Below are 25,185 nucleotides of genomic sequence, written 5' to 3' on the forward strand. Positions count from 1 at the left end.
TGAGCCTGCATCCCGCCCATCTCCACCTTCACCCGCTATCCCTCCAACGCCACTATGCATTTTTTTTCTCCCGCTTGCCCGCCTGCTGTGATCGTCCTTCCAGGCAATCCTGCCGTCCTGCACCCTGGCTGGGTCTGCTTTGAGTTTCGCTTCCCATAAGGCTCGACCTTGAAATGCATCTACAGGTGCCAAGTCGAACCATCTAATCTCAGCTTCCGTGCATCACTTTGTAACATCACGCCATTCTTCGTCTTCTCTGTGGCTAACCTGATGCTAACGCCGCCGACAGTCAGAGACTAATTGGGGGCCAACGGGCAGCAGTTGGACGGGAATCGAGCCTGAGTGTTGATTGGCAACAATTTATGCCACACTTTTCAGGACACTTTTCTAGAGTGGAACAATTGTTGCTCTAGCATGACACAGGTTGTCGAAATATACAGAGACCGCAAACCTGGCGCCAGGGTGCCGTTTCTGTATATTCGTCGTCTCCCTGAAATCCTACGGAAAAGTCTCTCTGGTTACATTCAAGTATTGCTTTTGCAGCCAACTTCCTACTGTATCTGCCTTGCACACAGGCATCTCACAACCATGCATTGCAGCGTCTGCCGATCCTTCCTGAAGTATATGACAACGACCGCGTGCAATCGCTGAATGAATCGTCTTGATGCATTGCCGGGTTCCAACGGGATGAGTACTATGCGCAAGAGCAGTGTGGAGTCGCATTACCTTGGAACGAAAGCATGTGGCGATGCTTTCCCAATCTCGATTTCATCATGAGTGTTCATATCGCTGGACGTATAGAAGCGACGGCTGCACAGCATACTCTCGCTATATTCTTGCGCCAACCTCGCGAAACTGCATGTACCAATGATAGTGCAACGATTGGTCGTTCACATGATCTGTTGAAAATGGTATCAACTGCTGGATGAAAAAATGCCGCTCAAGCTGCTTGCGCGGCCTTCTTGACCTGATAATCACTCATGAAGTCCGGATTGTTTTCAAACTCCTCCTTGAGCTAAAGGTTGGTCAGCGCGGTTCTTTCCAGTGGTTTAGGCAGTGCGACTTACAATGTCCAATCCGCCTACAAGCTCGCCATCCATGTACACTTGTGGGAACGTCGGCCAGTCGGAGAACTCCTTCAGGCCTTGCCGCACCTCATCATCGGCTAGAATGTTGAAGAATCCATACCGTACCCCTTTCTCCCGAAGGATCGCGACAGTCTGCCTGGAGAAGCCACATTGAGGGGCACTCGGTGTGCCTTTCATGAACAGCATCACTGGAGCGGCCTTGACCAGCTCAGCGAGTCTCTTGTTGAGCTCTTCTTTGCTTGGTGCCCCATTCAGCTGTCCGTCGCTGGAGTGCGGCGCAGATTGCTGTTCGCCAGGTCCATGCTTGTATTGAGACATATTGCCACTTGAAACCCCGCCCATAGTTGCATCGTTGTGTGTCTGCGGTGTTACATTCTGCTTGGGCGGAAGGGAGGCGCCCGGCTTGCCATCTTCACCAGCGTGCCGCTCCACCGCACTCCGAACCTTCGCAGCATCCGTGCCTGTCACGCTCTCGAGAACCTGACCATTCTTCTGAAGAACAACAAAAGGAACTTGTGTGACATCATAGCGCTCAGATACATCCGCAACTTCTTCCGCATCCAGAGACAGGAAGGCTATTCGTGGCGGAGTAGTATGCTCGTATGTACTGGCGAGAGTGGTGAGGATAGTGGACATCTGTTTGCATGGCTCGGCCCAAGGAGCATGGAAGTAGATGACTGTCAGGCATTCTGCTGGAATTTGTTGGATTGTCGTGTTGAAGTCGGCTTCTGTAGCGATCGGATGCAATTGAGCAGGACTGGAGGCCATGTTGGCGGTGGGTGATGTTCTCTTGATTTAACGCTGTGTGTAAGAGGTGGGTCTGGGCGGTCGCGGTGTGGCAAGGAGTTGTGGAATCAGAAGCGTCGCAACTGATTAGTATCATGGATAGAGTCGGAATCGGCATCGGAAAAAGGTTTCTTATCGATATCGGCAGGACGGTTTACTTAGCTAAACCTTGCACCTACGAGGCTTCTGAACTTCTGAAGTTCGCTCAGAAATATTTCCAGCTTGGGCCCCATATCAAACTATAGCAACATTGTGCCCTGCGCACATCAGGAACGGAACCCGCCCACCCTCACAGCGATATAAACACACACACTCGCGAAATCGAACCATCTCTGGATCGTCATGGCGCTCCCTATACGCGAGATCAAACCCAAAAATGCTCGCACAAAGCGCTACCTCGACAACAAGGCGCCACAAATAGTCGAGAATCCCAAGACCACGCTTTTTCTGCGCTACACGACCGTCTCCGAAGTTCTTTCGCTCGTGATGAAAGATCTACACTCGATAAAGCGTCCCCTCTGCGTCAAGTTCGACAAGAAGAACAGCATACACCCCTTTGAAGATCCCAGCAGTCTCGAATTCTTCGCCGACAAGAACGATGCGTCACTCATGGTGTATGCCTCTCACAGTAAGAAGCGACCGCATGCGTTGACACTAGTGAGAATGTTCGACTTCAAGGTGTTGAACATGATGGAATTGCTTGTGGATCCAGATACATTCCGTTCGCTGTCGCAGTTCAAAAATGCAAAAGCTGCTGTCGGCCTGAAGCCTCTACTTTCATTTTCAGGGAGTGCTTTCGAGTCGCCGATCCCCAACGAATTTACCTTGGCCAAGAGCATGCTGCTAGATCTGTTCAGAGGCCCGGATGCAGGCAATGTGGATGTCGAGGGCTTGCAATACATGATCCATTTCAGTGTAGATGAGGAAGAGAAGGACGGTGTCAAACCGCAGATTCACATGCGATGTTACTTGATACGGACTAAGAAGGGTGGCGAGAAGCTGCCTAAGGTCCACCTGGAGGAGATGGGTCCTAGAATCGATTTCCGCGTCGGGCGTGTGCACGAATCGGATCCAGAGATGATGAAGGAGGCCATGCGGAGGCCGAAGACGACAGAGGTGAGCATATTTCATTCAATATTCCGTGATGTAGTCATTATACTGACACTTGACTTCAGGCCAAGCACAAAAAGAACATTGAGACCGACACAATTGGCGACAAGGTTGGGCGCATTCACATGGGTCGTCAAGATCTCTCTCAACTTCAAACGAGGAAGATGAAAGGTCTTAAGCGAAGTCGCGATGTCGTCGACGAAGGTGGTGATGATGCAATGCTGAGCGACGATGGCGAGGACGGCGGTGTGCAATTCGATGACAAACGACCAAGGATCTCAGCGTAGGCTTCTCCTCTCGATTTGACAGCTTCCCTGTTCTTTGAGCGAGGCGTTGGGGATATGTAAAAACAATTTCGATGTTAGCAAACAGCATGCTGCAAGGAGTTGCTGTGGACCGCTTTGTTGAAATCAGGGTGCAGAGCTGAGCGACAATTTGGGCTTCCAAATGTATTGAAAATGATTCGAATGGCTTTGCGGCATGGCGAATTGCCAGAGGCATGGCAAGAGAGCCTGGCTGCATTGCCCTTCGCGTGGTCTAGCTAACAAGTGAGACTACTCTGTCCAACGTCCTTTATTCCTTTGTTACATTTGATCAGCTGCTTTGTTTCACGCAACAATGCAATTGATTCAGAGTAGTGCGTTACGATCTGCGGTACAGAGTATAAAAAAGTGAGATCCCATCAATGTACAGTTTAGATAGAACATGTTTCTCACTGCTAAGATAAATAAGAAGCTGTCTTCGCACTTGTCTCCACCTGATCCTGATAACACGAGCTTTGGCAGGATGCCCGGCTACCGCCATCACTTCTTGCTAGATCAGGAAAAGGCTGGGCTAGACGCGGATAATGCGAAGCAAGACGCAGGCCGTTTAGAGGAGAAGTGTCGAGAAGGTGTTCACAATGCCGTCAATCGACTGAATAAAGACATACGACGACGGAAGACGAATCCTGAGGTCTGAGGGTGTGGTCGAGTTTTGGTCGATTCCTGGGTTGCTGATCTACACAGACGACAGTCAATACTGCTGCGAAGGAACAGGCATATTCGGTTTGCTATTTTCAGAGATAACGCATCGTAAATACAGCGTCAAGATGAGCTTTTACGAATCTTATGATCCCGTTTCTCCCAATCATTGTTCACGAATGCCTTCCGAGCTCACGTCCCCTTTCCTGGTTGATGAGCTGTCATAGAGTCTCGCTTCTGATCGTGGATATGGACTAGTTGATGATCTCCGCGAAATTCATGTACAAAGAGAGTACGTATGCTGAGAAGAAAGACCACGAAAGATTGTTCTTCAGACAAAGAGCCTACAGAAGCGGTATGTTCTGTACGTTCCGCCGAAGCCCAAAACTTCGACAATCTTCAGTCACTCATTGAAAAGCATGTGTTGTCACAGTCGCGTAATATTTGCGACTTGCGGCCACAGCAGCTTTTGCCCGCGGCCTCTGGTGGAATGTCGACATGCGTCCTTCGATCCGTCCGTGCCTTGGTCCACAGGCTGCGAGATTGTGGCACACCCGTACAAGAGTCTGCGTCTCGACCAGCTATGTCCACCTTGTCAGAAGCGACGAGATGCCTTGATTCGAGACATCGAAGAGCAGCAAGTGGTGAAGTTTGACGAGTGGCAGTGGAAGGTCAGCTACGGCATGCCAAGTCATGGCGGGAAGGACTATTGGGGCAAGAAGGCTGAAGAGCGCGAGGCGGAGGAGAGAAAGAAGACTGAGCCTGCCGCAGATAGCAAACAGAAGAAAAGTACGTTGAAACGATTTAGTTGGCGGAGGAGTAATAAGAGGAAGAGTGAGCGATTGAGAGACGGGCACGTAGATGGAGATTTGACGCCCACGATTAGTTCGATTGTGGAGTGAGGTTTCCACCTGGAGATCCACGGTGGCCACTCGAATTGGGTTTAGTCAGATTGAGCTTGTCGAACAGCATGCGACAGGCGTCTTGTGCAGAAACACCTCAGGTGAAGCACAGCCGGCGCCCATTGACCACAGCGGCACTCTTCACGCGAACTCGACGCTCTCAATAGCTACACGAGCACCGTTTGGACATTGTTGACAGGCCGAGCGCGGCCACGACACCTACAGACATCTCTGCAATGCCAACACCAGAGTCCGAGTCCTTCAAGGCCGCAAAGCCGAAAGTCCCACCAACATTCGATGGCGTAGATTACGATGACAACAAGGCCCTCAAAGCGGCGCAAGACTCCATCATACGTGAGCAGTGGGTGCAGAGCATGATGGCGCGGTTAATCCGAGAGGAGATGGGCAAGTGCTACTACCGGGAGGGAGTGAACCATCTGGAGAAATGCGGACATTTGAGAGGTGAGTTCGACAGTTCTCTGAGAGATTTTTTCCTGAGCATCACCGCTGACAGCCGTGTAGAGCGATACTTGCAACAATTGAAGCACGCCAAGATCAAGGGTTACTTGTTCGAGCAGCAGAACTACATATCGAAGTCGGAATGAGGAAGCGAATTCGCCAGGGATGCGTTACGAGAGAAGGAACAGCCAGAGGAACCAGTTTAAAGAGTCGCCCCAAGGTGTCCGCCACCACCTCGCGCCGACCTGTCTGGGCATAGAACTACTGTACAGATACTCGATTTTTGCGTTACTACTCACACGTTTCGAGCCCTCGATCAGCCTCGTAAACATGGATGCAGATAAATAGTTGTATGCGCCCATGAATTCGCGTCGCTAAAAGGAGCCTGAGGCATGACATCAGACACAGAAGTCGCCCTGACACGGCTCCATGCAGCAAACTCTACTGCACTGTGCATACTTCAAGCCGGCTAGCGGCGGAGCAAGAAGTAGAAGATGTGAAGCCTTGTGATTTTGGGGAAGGTGTGATCAGTTTAATCAAGATGATATTGCTGGGGGTCCGTGAACCCACTTCACAGTACTGTATCGCCGTACCCGATCCCTAACCTGAGCTGCAATGCTTCTCGCAGGTCTCGGAGAATACAGCCTAATCGTGATGTGCATAACACTCATCGCCATGTCTCAAACCTGGAACGCCATCGCTATACTGTAAGGCACCCATACTCATGCACCAACCTGCTGCTCGTACCATGTTGGTTCCTCTCTCTGGAGGGCAGTGGTGATCTTCTCCACTTCTTCGGAGAGTCCGGCCACATTCTTGTCCCAGAGACGAAGCTCTACCTTCGGGTTGTTGGGCTCCTTAGTGTTGAAATGGATAATGCCAGCGATTTGATCGATGGAGCCAGACAAGCGATTGCTCTCAATCATGCCAGAGGCGTAGACTTCAGCACGATCAGCATCCACGCCAAGCAGCTTTCCCAGATTTCCAAAGGTGATGTTGGCGTAAATCCGGGACACAGCAAGCAAGTTGTGCTCGAGTATAGCTTTGTCCAGCACAGTACTGCCATCCGAGGTCTTGGCAAGCTGATGCTCCTTCAGTCCGGCTGCGAACGTGGCAACCTCTGCAGGTGATAGGAGGCGGTCCAGGAAGATTTTCTCAAGGATACCTTAACAAGGATTAGTTGAGATGCGCAAGCAATGGACTAGTGACGCCAACACTCACCATATTCAGGAGCATCAGTTGCACGCTCGTCCTTGTACAGCTTGGCAAGTTGACGGCCACGTTGAGGTCCAGCAGGTGCAAGTACAGCGCATGTGATCGCGGCAGAAAGCGCTTGCAACCGCTCTTCTTCATCAATCACTGACTCGGTGGAAAGTGCATGGTATGCTGTGGATGCATCAAGGAAGCTTCGCTGCGAGTCGCTGATACGTGCTTGCGATAGCTGGAATTGTAGGCGGGTGGCTTGGTCGGAAACGTTATAGATGATTTGCTTGATCTTGTTGAGATAGGAGACTGCGTTCGTAGCATCGTCTTCTTCGAGGTAGCAGCGGCAGATCCGCATCCAAATCTTCGCCTTCTCGTCGTCGCTGACTTGACGTTGTGAGGACTCGAGCGTGATGGTCTGCAAGGTCTTGGCCGAATTGGTAAAGTCCTCATCTGCTTCATACGCATCGGCGAGAATCAACTTCAAGTCGGTGTCTTGTTGCTCAAAGGACACGACCTTCGATCCGATGATCTGAAGAATCTGCGGGCTGCAATAAATTGTCAGCGTTATTCTTGATTGCGCATGTGTCTCGGAGCACGAAGTCCATACCCAGCCTCAAGCTTGACGGCGTTGTTTCCGTAAGTGCGGAATTGCGACACGAACGCCGATAGCAGTGGTCTTGAGCTGATGACGCCGACCGAATCAGATGTGATGCTTTGTACGTAGGCAACGAGGTCATTGGCAACGTTTTCGGACGCCAATATTTCTTTCAGCAAGTCATCGTAGCCTTGAGTCCGTTGTGGCCCAGAGCCAGCTTCCAGCTGACTTAGTTGAGCAGCGATCGACATCTTGCGACAATTAGAACCGTTGCATGTCATAACGATGGGTCACTATACCTTGCGATAATTGCGCAAATGTTCGTCGGATGAAAGTACAAGTGAGTTGATGAAAGCGAGGCCCGTCGTTTGTCAAGTGGCGCTAGTGCGATCTCGTGCAGGGTTCAGGGCTTTCCTCAGGCACATCCTTTTCACAAGCATTGCTCGAACGTGAATAGGAAAGTGCATACATGTAATATCGAAGATGGTGCCGCAGAGACACTGGCTTCTCTGGCGGACGAATCATTCGTCTATGGTCACTACGGATGCGCTATGCCGAAAGACTTGCCTTCGATACGTGATCTTGCATCCTCTAATTCATCATTCCTGCAACACAATATTGTGAAAGCAGTCCCGTCGGTCTGCGGTGCAGTCCTCAATCCCGGCAGTGGCTTGAACATCGATACGCCGTGCTGACTGTCGTCCTCCATTCTATCCACTTGTTGCGTCGAACGACTGCCCGGCTTTGCACATCTGCCTGCGAATATGGCTTTGCGGTGACCTCCTGCTTTCATCGGTTTTCAAAGGTCACCTGCCGCAACACCCTTCACACCTCCACCAGCTCCATCACCTTCACCAGCTCCATTTTCACGACCATCTCTACCACTGCTTTCGCTATTATTGCCTGTTCCGGTGTTCTGGTTCGGTCCGACCAGGTCAGAGGTCAAGAACTCGCTGATGTCTAAATGCTGTGTTCCCTCGGGCAGTATCAGATCGTCATCCAGGTCAAATGTATCAAAATTTGGCTGCGTTGTGGCCGACGGTATTTCGATGCCTTCGAATGCGTCCCCAAACCCATGATTCTCTGTTCGAAAGATGTCGCCCGCTGCAAAAGCTTCTTGCGCGTGCGATGTACTCACCGACTGCTGCTGCTCAGGCACTTGAGAATGTATGCTGACATCATAAGTATTCGTTCTTGCAATTTTGATGGGCGCTGGGCTCGGCTGAACATCACGAGCATGTTTTCGCCCACAGCATTGGGCCCAGCTTCCCGTGCCATAGCTCTGGAATGGTGGCGGACAATTTTTGCAAGTACACCCACTGAGGCCGCAGTTTTGACAGATCGCCGACGGGAACTGATAACTGAAATAGTCCGCCCGCAATCGGTCGAGGTCGAATGCTGGAGGTATTTGCGGTGAGAGTGGACCTGACATAGTATGGTCAAGCGTGCCATTAAGTCCGTTGCTTGCGGGGCCCATCGATGTTGGTTGGCCATGAGTGCTCTCGTGTTCAGGCCTGGGCGAACGAGCATGATGCACGGATGGTGTTGAAGATTGGCAACATGACTGTTCTTCCTGTGGAAGACTCTCGAACATCGGATGGAACTCCTGTGGTGCGGGAGGTGCCTGGCCTTCCCATGTCAACACGTCAGGAGGAACATCATCTTGTGATCCCATTGGCGCCCCAAGTCCCATCACATCAAAGCGTGGAGTCAACGTCGTTGACTGTGACGGAGAATATCCGCCATAAGGACTAGATATGGTTCGCATCGGCTGTACATGGCCGTTTGCGCTTGGAGTTCCAGGGCCACTGTGTATTAAAGGCGGTGGACTGGCTATTGCAGAGTATGCCGGAGTTGGCGGCAGAAGGGTTTGAGCTAGGGCAGCCTGCTTTGCTTCCAAGGCCTCTTTGGTTGGAAAGAAATGGACAGTCGGTTTTCCGAGAGCTAGTAGTGTACTCCAATGGTCAGGGTCGAGGATACAGCAGTATCTCCCTTGTTCATCACAGCGGCATTCGCCACTGCGTTTTTCGCCCTTCTTCGATTTGTGAGGGCAAGCGGATCGCGCTACAACACACTTGCAGCCACCTGTAGCCCCGTAGCGGCATGTGCACGAATTCGATGGCCTTCCTGGCCTCTTGACCGTCCAGAATATCTTTGTCCGACAGACCGGTATGCCGCAAGATGTTGTGCGATGGCCTCGAATGCAGGACATACATGCCACTTTACATATCTGGTTCGTCCGTGAATCAATGACCTCAATGGTCTTGAATGGCTTCTCCTGCTCCATGTCCGAGATCTACTGAGTCTCTCGGACAAGCAGAGGGCTCTGAGGAGCACAAGTCAGCTATCGTTCGTTCGGACTCAGCTGCAGCATGAGTGCAGACTATGTTCGCCTCGCACAGACGGGGTGCCGATATAATAATGTCGAGGTATGCGGAATGCTCTGTATGGATTTCAATGGTTCCGCAAGACCAAAGACCAAAAGTAACATGCTGTCATACCTAGAATGAAGCATGCGGGGCGTTACAAACCGTTGGAAACTGACCTTTTTGATCGTTTCTTACGAATGAGCAGGTTTTCGGATAGACCCGCAGGCGCTCTGCAGAGACAGTCTGAGAATGTGCATCCAGAAGTACAGCTCCTTCTCAAGTCCGGCCTCAACGACGAAAGGGGCGGAAGCGTCTAGCGCCAGTCAGTCCTCGGAAAACTGAAGTTGAGAGCAGTGAGAGTCCAGGTCCCCGACAACACATTCACGTAGGCAGGGGTCGGTCCCGTCTTCCTAGCGTCTGAAACCTCGAAGTCCCGCTTACTAAAACTGGACACCAGACCAGAGTCGACCTTCGACGATGTTCGTATCGCTCTGCTAGATATCACACGGTGGCGTGGGATACACTTGGCGTCAGTGAGAAGGTGCTTGGGCGGAGTTCAAAGACTGGCATCAATAGCGCACGTGGCGCGCAGCAGTCTCGCTTTCAGCCAAATCTTTGTGTGCGCATCTGGGCTCCAACTTCCTCGAACAAAAACCACCTTGATGGACAAGAACGATTCTGAGAGCGAAGGAGGCGAGGACCTTTTTCGGGAACCTGAAGATTATTACCAACCAGAGAAAAGCCCAACTGTCGTGCAGCATACGACAATCTCTGGGCAAAATCTGAAGCTGAATTTAATAGGTAGCAGTCCGTTGTGGGTACGTGTAGAATTCCTTTATCTCTCCTCCACCCGCTTCAATTCATGGCGTAAGTGCAACTGGAATAGAACGCAATTTCCTTTTGAATAAGAACAGCTACTTCTATATTCGTTGGTCGTGCGCAGCATCTGGCAGCAAATTTGGAAGCAAAATGTTGACGCTGTAGCAGGGCCATCTTTTGTGGCAGGGAGGCCGCACTGTTGCAGATTTCCTCGAGAATAACCAAAATGAGTACATAAAGTCTAAGACGGTGCTCGAATTCGGAGCGGGTGCTGGTCTGCCAAGTCTCATCTGTGCCATCAACGGAGCAAGGCAGGTCGTCGTCACGGATTACCCAGAACAAGACTTGATCGATAACTTGAGACGGAACATCTCTGACTGTCACCTCCTGACAGACCCTTCAAACATCGCCGCAGAAGGCTTTCTGTGGGGCGGCGATGATACGATTCTCAAAGCTCACCTGCCAGACAAGCAACAAGAATCTGGCTTTGATTTGCTCATTCTCGCCGACCTCCTGTTCAACCACTCTGAACACCATAAGCTGTTACAAAGTGTCCGATCCAATCTGAAGAAGAGTGCGGAGGCCAGCGCGCTCGTCTTCTTCACACCCTATCGTCCATGGCTGTTCGCAAAAGACATGGCTTTCTTCGACCTCGCAAAAAGCGGCGGTTTTGTTGTGGAGCACGTCTTTGAAACTGTATTGAATAGCGTCATGTTTGAGAAAGACCCTGGTGTAAGTCTTCGACATAGTGCGGCTTGTACTTGACTAACTTGATCTTACAGGATGAACTGTTGAGGAGGACAGTCTTCGGATATCGAATGAAGTGGGCATAGTCCTTCAAGAATCACAATGCACGGCTGCTGATTTACCCTGATGGCATGAGGAAGAGATCGTATCTCCTTTTGAGATCGTCTTGCAGTCCCGCTCGTGTCTCAAATATCTCTTCGTTGTACAATCTTTCATTCTACTCCACGTCACCAAATTCTGCTCGACCAGCTTTCGAGTTGAGATATTCGTTTCTATGACCTTGTTAGCGTCTGCTCCACCAGCACGACCCGGAATGAGAGAAGCGCTGGCGCATTTCTCGAGGCCGAAAGCCTGTCGGACCGCGACTCACCTCTCAGTAGCCCATTGCATACACTCGTACGCAATCAAGAGAGGAACACCCCAGTACAGGATTTGACCGCGTGTCCTTCGGAAGGTGTTGAAAATGGCTGCGTTGAATGTTCCAGCAAGTGGGTTTTGTCGGTTACCAGAAATGCCGTAGTGCACAATGCCCTTCTGTGGCATGGAGCCCAATGCACCCCATGGGCCAAGATATCTATGGAATCATCAAGTCAGCTCTGCGCGAAGATAGGCACTGAGTGACTGCGGCCGTCCAAGCAGTGCTGTTCCGGAAAAGAACTCACTGTCCCGGCTTTTTCTCTCCACCACCGGCTCTGAGAATCTGCGAAGCCCTCATCGTGACCACCTTTTTTGATATCGGGTTCGAGCGACCGGTAGACGTAGGCGGAGATTTGGTGGGATGTAGGTCGCGGGCGCAATGGCGTGTGGTGGATGGCCGGTATTCTGTTGACGTCGCTTTCGAAGTTCGGGAGAGAGCGGCGAAGGTGCTTGGTCAAGAAGTGAAGCCGATTCTGATTGGTCTGCCCACAGCGTCTGTGCAATCTCATGAGCTCGACATCTACAGAACCTTGAAGACTGCACGAACAGTGGTGTTGTGCTTGTCCACCCATCATCACCGGACACAGTCCGATTCTAACCTCGACAATGGCGACCAACGCTCTCAACAGCATTTACCGCTGGGCCATACCCACCGCCGCCGCATTCTCGCTGGCCTCCGCTTCCATCTACGACGTAAAAGGTGGCACCAGAGCTGTCATCTTCGATCGACTACGCGGAGTCTCAGACCAGGTTCAAAACGAAGGCACACACTTCCTCATCCCATGGCTACAGAAGGCAATCACATTCGATGTCCGAACGAAGCCTCGGAATATCAGCACAACGACTGGCAGCAAGGATTTGCAGATGGTCAGTTTGACGTTGCGAGTGCTGCACCGCCCTGAGGTCCAGCAATTGCCGAAGATATATCAGGTGTGTCGACAGCAACTTAGCGATCTGTGACTTCAATCCGTGACTAATACTTCTGCAGAATCTTGGCCAAGACTACGATGAGCGCGTCCTCCCCTCTATCGGAAACGAAGTACTCAAAGCTATTGTTGCTCAGTTCGATGCTGCAGAGCTCATCACACAGCGTGAAGCAGTCTCAAATCGCATTCGCGCCGACCTCTTGAAGCGAGCATCAGAGTTCAACATTGCACTCGAGGATGTCAGCATAACGCACATGACATTTGGTCGCGAATTCACTAAAGCTGTCGAGGACAAACAGATTGCACAACAGGATGCTGAGCGGGCACGCTTCATCGTAGAGAAGGCTGAGCAGGAACGACAGGCGAGTGTCATACGTGCCGAAGGAGAATCAGAAGCTGCAGAAGTCATTTCGAAGGCTGTAGCAAAGAGTGGCGACGGTCTGCTTCAGATTCGAAGGATCGAAACGCAAAAAGATATTGCGCAGATGCTGGCGAACAACCCGAACGTGACATACCTTCCAGGAGGCGGCAACGGAGATGGAGGCAGTGGTGGTGGCAAGGGCAGCTTCCTGCTCGGTCTCAGATCATGATCCAGTCTGAGAACGGGAGAACTGTAAAAGAGAAGGCCTTTATATTATGTGCGTATTCCACAGAAATATGCATAGCGTGGCTTCGGACGAAATACACAATACTTCACTCTTCTCTGCTCAGTGCAGACATTCTTTGCATACCACCAGGCTCTACGAAGCATGTTCGGCGACTCTCCAAGAACAAAATTTCCAATCTCCAAAGTCGCATTTCAATGACGATGTCGACATAGCCAGCGATGCAGAGGACAGCAATTAAGTATCTGTGGTATCCCTCACGGATGAGGCTTGCGAACAAGTGGGCATCCCGGTCCTGGTCGTCCTTCGCGTCAGGACTAAGTCGCCATGTTTCAATCAATGCTAATAACCTTCGAGGAACCATAGAAGCCCATCCGAGGCCCTTATACATTGACCTGACCAACTGATCCCTCTAGGAAGGTCGATGAGCCAACTCCAGGTTGCTGAACGAATAATTCACAGAAGAATCTCAGCAACCCGAAGGAGTGAGTGCTACAGCAGCTCACTGTGACGATGAAGTGGGCTGTGGGCCCGAGGTTGAACCATCAAGAGAGATGCTGGATTTGGCCCATATTATGAAAGGCGTTCTCTATCGCATGGAAGGTTTGAAATTGCAACCTTTCAAGTTTCAAAACCGAGTGTGGACCATGTTCCAACCCTGCTACGGTATTTCAGTCGGTATGGTAGGAGTTCACTAATCTAGACTGCTGAACAGAAGACCTACATCCACTTCTTAAAAGCCTTATTTAGTAACTCATGCTGAACGTTGCAGAGCTCTGATGAAGTCGCCCAGTGTGCTTTGATTACCGCGAGATGAAGCGAAAGCATATTGACCCATGAGTGTTACAGACTTGGATGGTGGGATGGTATGGCACCGGGGGCGGTGTCAAGGATGCCCTTGGGGCTGCAGAGCCGCATGCACATCTATCTCAGCACCTCTATTGGACGTAGCTGTGGATAGTCACTAAAGGGCTGGTGCGTTGTGAAAGCGTACGTGGCTGTGTTGGTCACTGTGTGAGATTTGCCATGTCAATGACCTCGAGTTCTCGGATGCTTTTTTCTGGGGCCGAGAATATAGATCGCAAAGGAGCTGTCACCTGCACCGTTACCCAGAAATGCATTGCTGACCTGACTTGAGCACAAGCTCTGCTTATCACCATGCGGTGAGTCGGCGTCACTGAAACCTGCTTCGACTACCGTATGGCAGCAGCCGGAACTACGACAGAGGCTCACAACGATGCACCACATCTCGTTCGCCCACATGCGAGGAACGGTCAATATGTAGACAGGAGCAGCGCAACGTGCAGGAAAGCAGTGCGGGAGACATTTCGACTCACTTTGGTGTGAGATTCTCCCGCATCAAGATTGCGGTCAAGAGATCGTCCTCTGGCAGATTGATGGCGCGGCAGGAGCGAACGTACAATCTGTGGTTCCTTTTGCTTGGCACGGCGCTAAGTGGAAGCGACGACGACTACAGTACGGCCCTCATCGCTGTCTCTCCGATGGGCGATCACGAGAGATTCGAGTGCGCCGCATGCAATGTGAGCTCCTGTCTCCCGCGCAGGCACTGTTCCTGTTCCTATTCTTGTTCCTGAGGTCGTGTGCTGTACTGTAGCTGTTTGTTTAGGTTCTCGAGAAAGGAATGCGATGCTCTGTACACAGTACTGCCCAGCTGTACCTGCATTAGCGTCGGCCACAAGTGGCTAGCGGCGAAAATGTCGCTGCATTGGTGAGAGAATCAAGAGACACAAATCAGACGACAAACCCAGGGCTGCGCGGCTGCGAATGGGACACCCTTGCGAGCACAGCAGAGGGTGCTGAAGACGCTCTCCGCGAACCAAACAAGCGGGCAAATGTGAGACGAACGACTGGTTGGTTGTGTGGAGAGCGGTGACTCCATGGCACAAGCAAATAACGCCGTGTCAGACAGCGTGAATACTGTACAGTACTGTAGTACTGTATCGGCAGGCCATGCGCCCGAGACGGCGAGACGTCCACAGGGCGTCTGTGCTCAGTGTGATCAGTGTGCGGCAGTAAATGAGGGTGCGGAGGATGGCGTGCGGTGGACGGCAGCAGCGCGTGTGTGCAATCCTCTGCAAGCGTGTGCAAGCGGCGCCGCTTCGCTCAAAGGCTGTAGTATAGCGTGAAAAACAACGACGGCGAGCGCTGGTCCACTCGAGTCGGCGTGTTGCTTCTATGATTATTTACACGGCTCCCGGCTGAGATTATTATTGCGTGTCTGTGCGTCGTGCTGTGTCGGCCGGGCGTTGAGGCGGGCGGCGTGTGATTCGACGGTTAGCCGAAATTGTGCACTGGACGTGCAACAAGGCTCCTTTCACATCCCCCAACCATCGACGCTGTCGCTTCGCCTCGCCTCGCCTCTCCTCTGCTCTTTGCGCATGCGTCGACCCATTGACAGCCCGATGCTGTGAAAGCGCCTCTACCTTCGACAATCGACAATCCCATTATTCCACCCGAAGCCCTTTGCTTCGTTTCGTTCATTGGAATCAGCGCTCACCACACCTCCTCACATTCTTTACCGACTACATTTCGCGTGCCAAACCAGCCTTCCGGCCAGACCGAAGCGACAACAGACACCGCCACCCGAGTCACTCGTTCGCGCGACCCCCCACGACCGCCCTCGACAGCAACGACGGCAGCCTTACCACCCGCTTACGATCAATTGCACAAGCACACCTCGCTGGCTCGCTCGGGGTTCACAGGATAGCAGACATAGTTATCGTGGCTTCGCTGCAACGGACAAGGACAGACAACTATCCCCCGCGCACTTGACACTCGCACTCGAAACGAAACCATAACCAACCTCAATCGATCAATCTTCGGAATAGTGATCTGAAATGAAGCTATCCCTCGCGCTGCTCCAAGCAGCCATTGCTGTCTCCGCTGCGCAGCCCCACCGTCATGGCCATGCGCACTTGCACAAGGAAAGACGTGACCCGGTCCCTAACCCGGCTGCGGACTACGTGACTGTGCCAGGACCTACCCAGATTGTGTATGTGCTGAATGGCCGCCCGATTTCTGAGGCGGAAGTACAGCAGGGCATCAAGAACGGCTCCCTTGTTTTCGCGCAAGACGGCGAGCTCTCGGCCGCTGGGTACTCTTCCCCAGCCCAATCTAGCCCTGCTCCTTCAACCTATGCTGCGCCAACCACCAGCACCACACCACCCCCGGCTCCTACGACCTATTCCACTCCGACTCCATCGCCAGCTGCATCATCCAGCGGCGGAGGATGGGGATCGGACGCGTCAGGCGTTGACTCTGAGTTTCCCGATGGACAGCTGTCTTGTGACACTTTCCCGTCCAAGTACGGCGCCGTTGCTGTTGACTGGTTGGGACTGGGAGGATGGACCGGTGTTCAGTGCCCGGGCTCCTCATCTGGCAGCGGTTACTCCGACATTCGCACTGTCACCAGTGGTGGCACATGTGAAGAGGGCTCCTACTGCTCCTATGCTTGCCCACCCGGCTACCAAAAGTCGCAATGGCCAACCATCCAGGGCGCCACGGGCCAGTCGGTTGGAGGCATTCAGTGCAAGAACGGCAAGTTGCACTTGACCAACCCGGGGATGTCCAAATCTCTTTGCATGAAGGGCAGCGATAAGGTCCAGGTCCTCGTTCAGAACAAACTCAACAAGAACGTTGCCGTATGCCGTACCGACTATCCAGGAACCGAGAGTGAAACTGTCCCCGTCAATGTCGAGCCTGGCTGCACCTCAAACCTTACCTGCCCAGATGCCAGCAACTACTACAACTGGCAAGGCAAGAGTACATCTGCCCAGTATTACGTTAACCCTGCTGGAGTTCCTGTTGAGAAGGCCTGCCAGTGGGGTTCTGCCTCCAACCCATGGGGCAACTACGCTCCACTCAACCTTGGCGTCGGTTACAGCAATGGTGCTGCATGGCTGTCTGTCTTCCAGAACGCACCTACCACAAATGCCAAGCTGGAATTCTGCGTCGAGATCCAGGGTGACAATGTTAGCGGCAAGTGCAAGTACTCCAATGGACAATACTGCGGAGGAGCCGACGGTAACTCGTGTAGCTCGACCACTGGTTGCACTGTAAGCGAACACATCCCTTTGACAATGACAACTCACTAACGCATCTCGCAGGTGTCATTGAGCTCAGGAACGGCCACGTTCGTGTTCTCCTAAGTCATGATTACGAGGATGCAGGCGGCCAACTACCCGCCACGGCACGACATGACAGCTCGAACTCTTCCCTCGATTTCTGTATGGCGTGTGGTCTAGCACCGCTCACGTATCACGAACAGCCCGGCAGCTCCTGTATATGATACCTGGCAATCTTTTCTTGGTCATGCCTTCGCAAGCGTTAGCGCAGGGTGCTGTTAGGCACCTGGTCGAATCGGCATAAGCATCAGCATCTGATCTTTCACGTCGTGTACGGTCCTCGCGCTGCGGGTTCGGTGCCGATCGAGTGCGCACGATTCTATCAATTTGGTTTACACAAATGTATGTTTCCTTACCAATGGTTCGAGCTTGTTTGTGTCGTGCAATGGTGAGGAGGTTGTTTTGCTCGTTTCCTCCTTAGGTCAAGTACGAGAGATGTGTATATGCTCTGTCCGATCTGTTGGACCTAGAAAAACAAGATCGACGTGACAATGACAGTGCTGGGCAACGCTGAGACGGGCGAGAGATGGACCTGCCTGTGGATGGTCCGATGGCATCAATCCGCTGATCTGGCATGCGAGGCGTTGCTGCTTGTAAATAATGTCCTTTTTTAATGTTGAATTGCGCCTCTCCTTGAAGACTTGTGCTCAAAGACATGCAATCCATTGTATTACACACATGGGTGACTTGGGCATGAGTGAGTGATGAGTGAGGTGAGACGAAGAAGTCACTTTCGCAGGCTGGGCTTGCTGGGCTTGGCTAACCGCCCCCACATCCTGGCTTCGTAGGTCTTCATTGCTGGAGGCAGCAGAAATCTCGACTTTACTTCACCACAAGCATTTTGCGCAAAGGTTCGATACTGCTCAGCCTCTCTGTCACTCACCCCAGCACTGTGATCGGAATTGCGAACAATAGCAATCATGGCAGAGGCACCAATTGGTAAGGCAATGGCTGCTCAAGCGCATGTCGGCCATGGCTGATTCAGTCGCAGTGCTCGATGGAGGCACCGGTTTCCTGAAGGCAGGCTACGCCGGCCAGGTTCGCAACAAACTGAGAGCGTCTGACGGAATGCTATTGACTCTTGCGGCCAGAACTTTCCGGACCACCAATACCCGTCAATTGTCGGACGACCAATATTGCGAACAGAAGAGCAGGCACCGGGGGACATTCAGCTGAAGGATATCATGTGCGGAGACGAGGCTGCTGCTGCTCGGTCGATGCTACAAATCACATATCCGGTACAGCTCTCTCCGAGATCAAGCTACCCGTGCTTAAGAGAATGTGCTGACGCATCAAAACTGCAGATGGAGAATGGCATCGTCAAGCGATGGGATGACATGCAACATCTGTGGGATTACACATTCTTCGAGAAGATGCGCATAGATCCCACCGGCCGCAAAATATTGCTGACCGAGCCTCCGATGAATCCATTGAAGAACCGTGAACAGATGTGCGAGGTCATGTTCGAGCGTTACAACTTTGGTGGTGTATACGTTGCGATTCAAGCCGTCCTTGCTCTTTACGCACAAGGCCTATCCTCGGGCGTTGTGGTCGATTCAGGTGACGGAGTCACTCACATCGTGCCTGTTTATGAGAGCACCGTTCTCAATCATCTCACACGAAGACTGGACGTTGCCGGCCGAGACGTCACGCGAAATCTGATCTCTTTGCTTCTTCGAAGAGGCTATGCACTCAATCGTACCGCTGATTTCGAGACCGTGCGCGCCATCAAAGAGAAGCTTTGCTACGTTTCATACGACCTGGCCCTGGATCAGAAGCTGAGCGAAGATACAACTGTGCTGGTGGAATCTTACACGTTACCGGACGGACGTGTAATCCGTGTCGGCAGCGAGCGATTTGAAGCGCCGGAATGTCTTTTCCAACCTCATCTCGTAGATGTCGAGCAACCTGGAATTGCAGAGTTCTTGTTCAACACCATTCAAGCCGCAGACGTTGACATCCGATCTTCTCTGTACAAGGCTATCGTGCTTTCTGGAGGCAGCAGCATGTATCCTGGACTCCCATCGCGAATGGAGAAGGAGATCAAGCAGCTTTGGCTTACAAAGGTACTGAACGGCAATCCGGAACGTCTTAACAAGTTTAAAGTACGGATAGAAGACCCCCCGAGGAGAAGGCATATGGTCTTCTTGGGTGGTGCTGTACTTGCTAATATTATGGCGGATAAGGAGGGCATGTGGGTCTCGAAGCAAGAATGGGAGGAGTCTGGAGCTCAGGCTCTGAAGAAGCTTGGTGAGAGATGATGAGCTACGGGATATCACATATCCGCGTAGTGTGACGACTCAAAATCGGATTTGAAGCTCGTGGCGAGACAGCAGCCAGCATTTTCGCGATGACCACTACAAGGGATTTTCTCTGGTGTAAAAACGCCGGCTGGTGCTGGGCCAGTAAGAGATCGCATAGCTCAAAGAAGAATTAAGCCACGGCAACCCAAAATGATATGAATGGAGAATGCAAGCTCTTCTCTCATGCGAGATCACCACAGATCCGGTACTTCACGCTTCGAAAATACGCATCTTTTCCAACATGTGCTCGCATCGCTACTCCTTGATTCCCAGCACAGCCCGCAATTCCTTGGTCTCGGTATGATCGGCAGTGCCACGCATTCTACTGCACCATTTGACCTCTCCTGCTTGGAACAGCCTAAGACGAATATATCAGCCATTCACGAGACTTTCCAATTGGTGAGAGGATGAGACTTGTGATATGCTTACCACTCTCCGCCGTTCTGCGCACTTGGTCCTGCCGACAAGGGATGGCCTGAGGTGATGCTGTTCCACGTACTGTCTAGCACATTCTTGAAGAAAGGCTTCTGCAGATAAGTCGGCTTGGAGTTTGGACCGGTTTTGAGAGTGATATACGTCATTCCCAAGGCTTTGTAAATGGATGCGCTGGGATCAGTGTAGATTGGGTAAGGGCATGATGTGCGTTCGATATAGCCTGGGATGCATTCAGTGGGACTGATCTGCAGGGCAAGGTGAGAATATTTCGCGCATACCTGGAATACACTTTGGTTCTCCACAACCTATAAGCGTAATTGAAGTGTTTGATGCCTCAAGAGTGGCGGGAGGCAGGTCCTTGCTTAGAGCCACGACATACTGCTCACAGGATCCGCAGAAGAAATGACGAATGAATATGATCAGTTGTCTTTCGTTCTCTGCTTTGCCAGTGTAGAGGTCTTTGAACGGGATCTCGTTCCCATCTTTATCCTTGATCTTCAAGTGGCCGGCTTCCACAAGTGCCTGTGGGGAGGGCAGCTCGCGATGGGATTTCTCGTTTGCAGTTGCCGAGCCCATGATGAGGTGAAACGATTCGTCGATATTCCTTTCCGAAGACAAGGCTGCTGTTGATGCAGATGTTTGGATACGGGGTGCTCAGGCCAAGGACGTTGTTTCCTACAAACCGCAGCTATAGAAGGGTTACTGTAAAGTGGCACTTTTCCAGCTTCTTACGCTATAATGTGCTCGATGTTGGTGTGACTGTCGGATCTGGGGCCCAGGCTGATGCACTGTGCATGTAAGCAAGAGCAGAGGTGGAGTCTGCAGTGAGACTCTGAGTGGCGGCAGGCGGCCAACCGCCACACAGCCGAGTGGCTCAAAGGCGAGAGGACGTCGGACGTCAGGCCGCATCCGTGCGATCTCGTCTGCAACACTCCACTGCCTTTCCATCTATCTCCCTCCCTTCACCACCACGCCGAGCACTCTTACTGCGCTCGAAGGCTGCGGTATGTTCTCGAGCAAGCTTGCCAGGGTCGCCAATCGCACCTGCGCAGCTGCCAGCGGCGCATCCAGCTCCTCCACGTGCACCGCCCACCGAGCGGCACAGTGCCTCACCGCCCGCCGGCAGACACACCAGCGCCGACAGTCCAGCAGCAAGGCGTCGTCATGCCCGCCCGATAGCAATGCCAGTGGCGGAAAGCCTGCTGCAACAGCCAAGGGCGCTGCAGCGGATGCCAGCAATCCTATTGCAGAGCCGGCCTCGCAGCACAGGAGCGGGAAGAAAGTCAGCCGACCAAAGAGATCGAGGCACAACACCGATGAACACAAGGTACCTGACCATTTTGCGGGGCTACCCGCTGTTCCAGGCACACAGCATATCGACGAGCAAGGTAGGATGGTGTCTAGGCGAAGCAAAAGATTGCATGCGGCTAACTGTTGTTCCCCTCCCAGACCTTCGCACGTCAGCCTTCTTCTCATTACACAGACCTCTGTCCCTGGGAAGCACCATTCCTCCCCCGGCCACCGAGAAAGCCTTCGAAAGCGTCTTTAGGACAAAGCAGCAGCGAGATCCGTGGGAGAATGGCAATTCCGCCGAGCGAAGGCCCGAGGATGTAGTCTACGCACTTGGACCTCTTTTCGAGAATCTGGACGCCTCAGCGAGCGAAGCACAAGATGATGGAGTACGGTGGGAAGTTTTGTCCGAGAGTCCGTCGCACCAAGATGGAGTGAAGCATTTGGATGGTCCACCCAGGTTACGAAGCTTGGATGAATTGGTCTCACAACTCAGACCGTTTACCGTGCCACCGCCGCCACAGCCATTCACTGAAGATCTTAAGCAGTCGGAACAGAAGAAACGAGCATCGAAGCCGAAGCAGAAGAGATATAAGACGACCATCTATCTCACTGAATCAACCACCACCAACGGGCAGGTGGAGTACAGTGCGTCTGTTTCACCCATAGAGCGAGTACTCGAGGAGCAGTCTGCAGCAGAAGAGCCCGTGCCAGAAGCCCGAAGACAGTCGACTTTCCGCGAACGAATGCAACGATATCGGACATCGAAGGCCTACCTTCTCCATCAGCAGGCCATGGTCAGTAGTGCGCCCACAAAGGCGCCTGTCCGGCGAGCACCTAGTGCTGCGAGAAAGGAGCGTATGCTGTTGATATCTGTCAAGCGACAAAGGAAATTGAAGATGAAGAAGCACAAATACAAGAAGCTTATGAAGCGGACGAGGAATCTCAGGCGAAGGCAGGATCGTGCATAGTCTGGTTGAGGCGCGCCACTGGTCACTGCTTTTTTGCATAGCACGGCGTTCTGGTGTGCATCTGGCTGCCCTGTGCCTAGATTCAATAGACTTGCATGATTCCAGGACATGCGAGGAGGCCATATGAAGGTCGCGGTCAGCACGGGCATTTAGATCTTTTCTATTGCGTATTACAAGCAATCTCGACCACTATTTTTTCTACGCTAGTATCCGATATTTGTTGTTCATTGCGAGCGTGACACAGTCGCCAGCCTCCTTCAGAGCAAGGCCTGCCTGCTTTATGGAGTGATGAGTGACAACACGATAGCGACTTGCGGATTTGGGAAAGGAGAATGAGGCATCAGAGCTGGAGGACATGTGCTTTTGCGAAGCTGCCTTTTGTCCGGCTGCTAGATCGAGACCAATTGAACGATAAATCTCTCGTGCTTAGTGCAGAAACCAGCTCGGAACTTCAGGACCCCAGACTGCCAGGCTCTCATCGCCAGCTGGTCCCCAGCCCACAGGTGTATCTTGATTGACCAGATCACCGTCCGCATAATGCTCGATCATGTTCCCCGTTGTATCCCACCAATAGTCGAATATCTATCACAAATGTCAGTTACTATGTATGTTCACACCGTAGCAAGCAAGCACGCAGATCAAGCTTACCTGAGAACCCAGAATATGCCTTCCGATGCCCCATACACTTGTGTAGCCTTGCTTCCCTAACCATTGATGTCCAAGTTGCTGCGTGTCGTAGTCATGTACTTCAAAAGAGGCGTGGTGTACATGCGATGTGGGATTGGTTGACATGAAGAAAGTATGGTGATCGACACATGTCTCGCCTCGATCGATGTGTGCAAAGACCGCGACGTCCTTCGTTTTGCCGTCGCCAGCGGGAATATAAAGGAAGTCGGTGGGTGCGAGATTGAAGGTCCTGGTGTACCACTCAAGTTGCTCTGGGAACTTCTGTACGCAAAGTCCGTAGTGACCAAGCTTATGCACAGCGGCTGGACCAGGCGTGAAGCGATTGAACTTCCTCACGCGAGGTTTGTCTTCTCCTTCGTAATTGTATATGACCTTTTCTGGCCACTCTGCTCCTGTGGCTGCTGGAGTCTGACCGTACATTAGATTGACAGGGAAGCCTTCTGGATCTTGAAGGGTAAGGAAATATCCTCCTCCAGGGGCGTCCTTTATCTCCTCGATTGGTCCCTGTGCTTCTGGCAGTTTTGACGCTTTTTCCAGCTCTTCCATTGATTCCACTTCGTATGTGCCACCGAGGAATTTCATCTCGCCTTTTCGTGCATAGTATACGTATTGATCTGTGCCGTACCCTCGAAACCAGATTTCTTCTTCCGTCTCTTTTGCAATATGCATGCCAAAATCTATCAAGAACTTCCGGATCTTCGGCAGGTCAGGGTGCTGGTAACGCATGTGAGCCAGCTTCACAAGCTTGACCTGCTTGGATCTATCGATTCCCACTCTCTTCTGCCATTGCCGTAGAGGTTCTGACTCCGGTCCTATGGCTTCTATGTCTGAGATGGTTGCACCTCGATTGGGCTTGATTTCTATGCTGTTGTCTGCGTTCGCTGTGATGGTCACTGGTCGATCCTTGCCGAACTGTGAGCTGTTGCCAGTGGGCGGCGTCCAAGTCGCTGTGTCAGCAGCAGCCATGATGACGAGGTCTTGTTGAAAGATAGAATGGAACTGGAAACGAATGGATGGTCTACATGCCTATATATACCTTAATTGATCCATCTCGAAGACCCCACTCTGAGGCGGCTGGCTTAAGGGAAGAGTGAAGTTGTGCAGGAGCACAAGCACAAGTGCCGAACACTTGCCAGGTCCCGCTGGTGGGGCTCGGCAAGCCGAATCCGAAGTGGACCGCAGCGTCAACCCTGATGCTCGACCAGTCCAGTCCACGATACACTTCGGCGCCGACATGCCATGAGCTCGACGACCGCGACGACCACCAATGCGAAGCCCGCCCAGGCGGCCGCGCTATCAGCGGGAAAGGCCATCGATGTCCTACCCAGCCAAACTTCCCAGCTGTTTGCCAATCTCCATCCAATTCTTCTACTGTCCTTGATCCCCATCGCCTTCCGCAGCTTGGTCAGCGATCCGGTCAACACCCTTCTTGGTCTCGCGCCGACCACGCTCGTAGTCCAGGCGATCTACTGCATAGTGTGTCTGCCATCATCTGGACAGAGTGCACCTCCAAAGCCCAAGCCAGGCCAGAAAGCAAAAGCCGTCAAGCCAGCTCAAGATGTCTGGGCTCGATTGGTGGTGAGAGAGTTGCGTGTATCGCATACACGCTTCATCAGCTGACGAGACCACAGCCGGCCTTCCTCTCCCTCGTGCTTACCTTCTTCCTGTCTGCGCCGCTACTGTACATCACTGTCATCCTCTTCGGCGCCCCGCTTGTCTCGCACCTGCCGCATACCGCACTCTTAGCTTTACACTTAGCTCTCCTGACTACGCCTCAGTTGTTCTACGTCCATGGCCTCGACACATCGACCTGGTTGCGACTTGCGAGTCTGCAGCAACCAATCGACCAGATCTATGGTCTTTCGCTGGGAGCTTGTGTTGGTGCGTGGCTGGGCGCAATACCTATACCACTGGACTGGGATCGGGCATGGCAGAAATGGCCCGTTACCATCATTTGTGGCATGTACATCGGAGCCGTCGTAGGAAAGCTTGTGGGAGGCTATCTGCTCAAAGGCGTCCGGATGAAAATGAATTAAGCTGGACCTGAGCGATGCACAGACGACGACAAGAAGGAGATCGAGCTATCTGGATTGATACTTCATCCTATGGCATCGCAGAAATCGCCTTTCACAGTCCAATGTGCACGGCTTCCCGAATGATCTCGAGAGCGACTTCGCGAGCACCTGTATCGAAGCAGGAGAGCAAACATCAGCTAGATCGCCCACACTATGCGGAAGTATACCGTTAGCTTAAATGGTACGTGTCAGAGCATTCGGCAGCCTCGTTCATGTGCTCAGTGCTCAGTGCTCAGTGCTGACACCGCAAAGCAGTACTTTGATTGCACAAAGATCAACGAGGATAGT

The 25,185-nt window shown here is 52.2% G+C and overlaps 16 protein-coding genes across 16 annotated transcripts; 10 read left to right on the forward strand and 6 right to left on the reverse strand.

The window, feature by feature from the left end:
• Positions 1-389: 389 nt before the first annotated feature.
• Positions 390-1,906, reverse strand: MYCFIDRAFT_209761 (uncharacterized protein). Its single transcript, XM_007923197.1, has 2 exons — positions 1,068-1,906; positions 390-1,015 (listed from the first exon to the last, which is right to left on the reverse strand). Exons 1-2 carry the CDS (start codon positions 1,854-1,856, stop codon positions 941-943), a joined length of 864 nt encoding a protein of 287 aa, XP_007921388.1. The 5' UTR covers positions 1,857-1,906; the 3' UTR covers positions 390-940.
• Positions 1,907-2,228: 322 nt separating this feature from the next.
• MYCFIDRAFT_100001 (uncharacterized protein) lies at positions 2,229-3,220 on the forward strand (the record flags this gene model as incomplete). The annotated part of the gene is made up of 2 exons (XM_007923198.1): positions 2,229-2,990; positions 3,050-3,220. Coding segments are annotated over 2 exons (933 nt in total), but the record flags the coding sequence as incomplete, so codon positions are not given.
• A 1,145-nt stretch (positions 3,221-4,365) lies between these two features.
• MYCFIDRAFT_76111 (uncharacterized protein) lies at positions 4,366-4,848 on the forward strand (the record flags this gene model as incomplete). Its single annotated transcript, XM_007922243.1, has 2 exons — positions 4,366-4,735; positions 4,808-4,848. The coding sequence occupies 2 exons, from the start codon at positions 4,366-4,368 to the stop codon at positions 4,846-4,848; spliced, it is 411 nt and encodes a 136-aa protein (XP_007920434.1).
• A 236-nt stretch (positions 4,849-5,084) lies between these two features.
• Positions 5,085-5,681, forward strand: MYCFIDRAFT_55284 (uncharacterized protein; the record flags this gene model as incomplete). The annotated part of the gene is made up of 2 exons (XM_007921946.1): positions 5,085-5,310; positions 5,371-5,681. 2 exons carry the CDS (start codon positions 5,085-5,087, stop codon positions 5,451-5,453), a joined length of 309 nt encoding a protein of 102 aa, XP_007920137.1. The 3' UTR covers positions 5,454-5,681.
• A 154-nt stretch (positions 5,682-5,835) lies between these two features.
• Positions 5,836-7,371, reverse strand: MYCFIDRAFT_55288 (COP9 signalosome complex subunit 4). The gene is made up of 3 exons (XM_007921947.1): positions 7,121-7,371; positions 6,529-7,058; positions 5,836-6,472 (listed from the first exon to the last, which is right to left on the reverse strand). Exons 1-3 carry the CDS (start codon positions 7,357-7,359, stop codon positions 6,030-6,032), a joined length of 1,212 nt encoding a protein of 403 aa, XP_007920138.1. The 5' UTR covers positions 7,360-7,371; the 3' UTR covers positions 5,836-6,029.
• A 215-nt stretch (positions 7,372-7,586) lies between these two features.
• On the reverse strand, positions 7,587-8,594 carry MYCFIDRAFT_209763 (uncharacterized protein). Its single transcript, XM_007923199.1, has one exon. It carries the CDS (start codon positions 8,583-8,585, stop codon positions 7,908-7,910), a length of 678 nt encoding a protein of 225 aa, XP_007921390.1. The 5' UTR covers positions 8,586-8,594; the 3' UTR covers positions 7,587-7,907.
• A 1,545-nt stretch (positions 8,595-10,139) lies between these two features.
• MYCFIDRAFT_126160 (uncharacterized protein) lies at positions 10,140-11,129 on the forward strand (the record flags this gene model as incomplete). The annotated part of the gene is made up of 3 exons (XM_007923200.1): positions 10,140-10,295; positions 10,465-11,028; positions 11,079-11,129. The coding sequence occupies 3 exons, from the start codon at positions 10,140-10,142 to the stop codon at positions 11,127-11,129; spliced, it is 771 nt and encodes a 256-aa protein (XP_007921391.1).
• On the reverse strand, positions 11,014-11,853 carry MYCFIDRAFT_55290 (uncharacterized protein). Its single transcript, XM_007921948.1, has 3 exons — positions 11,706-11,853; positions 11,414-11,617; positions 11,014-11,315 (listed from the first exon to the last, which is right to left on the reverse strand). The coding sequence occupies exons 1-3, from the start codon at positions 11,756-11,758 to the stop codon at positions 11,261-11,263; spliced, it is 312 nt and encodes a 103-aa protein (XP_007920139.1). The 5' UTR covers positions 11,759-11,853; the 3' UTR covers positions 11,014-11,260.
• Positions 11,854-12,066: 213 nt separating this feature from the next.
• On the forward strand, positions 12,067-12,976 carry MYCFIDRAFT_26235 (uncharacterized protein; the record flags this gene model as incomplete). The annotated part of the gene is made up of 2 exons (XM_007921550.1): positions 12,067-12,390; positions 12,449-12,976. 2 exons carry the CDS (start codon positions 12,067-12,069, stop codon positions 12,974-12,976), a joined length of 852 nt encoding a protein of 283 aa, XP_007919741.1.
• A 1,173-nt stretch (positions 12,977-14,149) lies between these two features.
• Positions 14,150-15,011, forward strand: MYCFIDRAFT_192495 (uncharacterized protein; the record flags this gene model as incomplete). The annotated part of the gene is made up of 4 exons (XM_007923201.1): positions 14,150-14,154; positions 14,277-14,532; positions 14,679-14,846; positions 14,946-15,011. 4 exons carry the CDS (start codon positions 14,150-14,152, stop codon positions 15,009-15,011), a joined length of 495 nt encoding a protein of 164 aa, XP_007921392.1.
• A 341-nt stretch (positions 15,012-15,352) lies between these two features.
• MYCFIDRAFT_55294 (uncharacterized protein) lies at positions 15,353-17,775 on the forward strand. Its single transcript, XM_007921949.1, has 2 exons — positions 15,353-17,067; positions 17,119-17,775. Exons 1-2 carry the CDS (start codon positions 15,850-15,852, stop codon positions 17,158-17,160), a joined length of 1,260 nt encoding a protein of 419 aa, XP_007920140.1. The 5' UTR covers positions 15,353-15,849; the 3' UTR covers positions 17,161-17,775.
• A 266-nt stretch (positions 17,776-18,041) lies between these two features.
• Positions 18,042-19,629, forward strand: MYCFIDRAFT_48490 (uncharacterized protein). Its single transcript, XM_007921848.1, has 4 exons — positions 18,042-18,075; positions 18,128-18,174; positions 18,228-18,374; positions 18,441-19,629. Exons 1-4 carry the CDS (start codon positions 18,057-18,059, stop codon positions 19,395-19,397), a joined length of 1,170 nt encoding a protein of 389 aa, XP_007920039.1. The 5' UTR covers positions 18,042-18,056; the 3' UTR covers positions 19,398-19,629.
• A 65-nt stretch (positions 19,630-19,694) lies between these two features.
• Positions 19,695-20,450, reverse strand: MYCFIDRAFT_25613 (uncharacterized protein; the record flags this gene model as incomplete). Its single annotated transcript, XM_007921517.1, has 3 exons — positions 19,695-19,797; positions 19,869-20,094; positions 20,153-20,450. The coding sequence occupies 3 exons, from the start codon at positions 20,448-20,450 to the stop codon at positions 19,695-19,697; spliced, it is 627 nt and encodes a 208-aa protein (XP_007919708.1).
• A 404-nt stretch (positions 20,451-20,854) lies between these two features.
• Positions 20,855-22,333, forward strand: MYCFIDRAFT_209767 (uncharacterized protein). Its single transcript, XM_007923202.1, has 2 exons — positions 20,855-21,262; positions 21,324-22,333. The coding sequence occupies exons 1-2, from the start codon at positions 20,881-20,883 to the stop codon at positions 22,133-22,135; spliced, it is 1,194 nt and encodes a 397-aa protein (XP_007921393.1). The 5' UTR covers positions 20,855-20,880; the 3' UTR covers positions 22,136-22,333.
• Positions 22,334-22,561: 228 nt separating this feature from the next.
• Positions 22,562-23,788, reverse strand: MYCFIDRAFT_26158 (uncharacterized protein; the record flags this gene model as incomplete). The annotated part of the gene is made up of 2 exons (XM_007921542.1): positions 22,562-22,717; positions 22,784-23,788. The coding sequence occupies 2 exons, from the start codon at positions 23,786-23,788 to the stop codon at positions 22,562-22,564; spliced, it is 1,161 nt and encodes a 386-aa protein (XP_007919733.1).
• A 273-nt stretch (positions 23,789-24,061) lies between these two features.
• Positions 24,062-24,858, forward strand: MYCFIDRAFT_89581 (uncharacterized protein; the record flags this gene model as incomplete). Its single annotated transcript, XM_007923203.1, has 2 exons — positions 24,062-24,298; positions 24,439-24,858. The coding sequence occupies 2 exons, from the start codon at positions 24,062-24,064 to the stop codon at positions 24,856-24,858; spliced, it is 657 nt and encodes a 218-aa protein (XP_007921394.1).
• Positions 24,859-25,185: the final 327 nt, after the last annotated feature.

The sequence above is a fragment of the Pseudocercospora fijiensis genome (assembly GCF_000340215.1).
Source record: "Pseudocercospora fijiensis CIRAD86 unplaced genomic scaffold MYCFIscaffold_1, whole genome shotgun sequence".
Lineage (NCBI taxonomy): Eukaryota > Fungi > Ascomycota > Dothideomycetes > Mycosphaerellales > Mycosphaerellaceae > Pseudocercospora > Pseudocercospora fijiensis.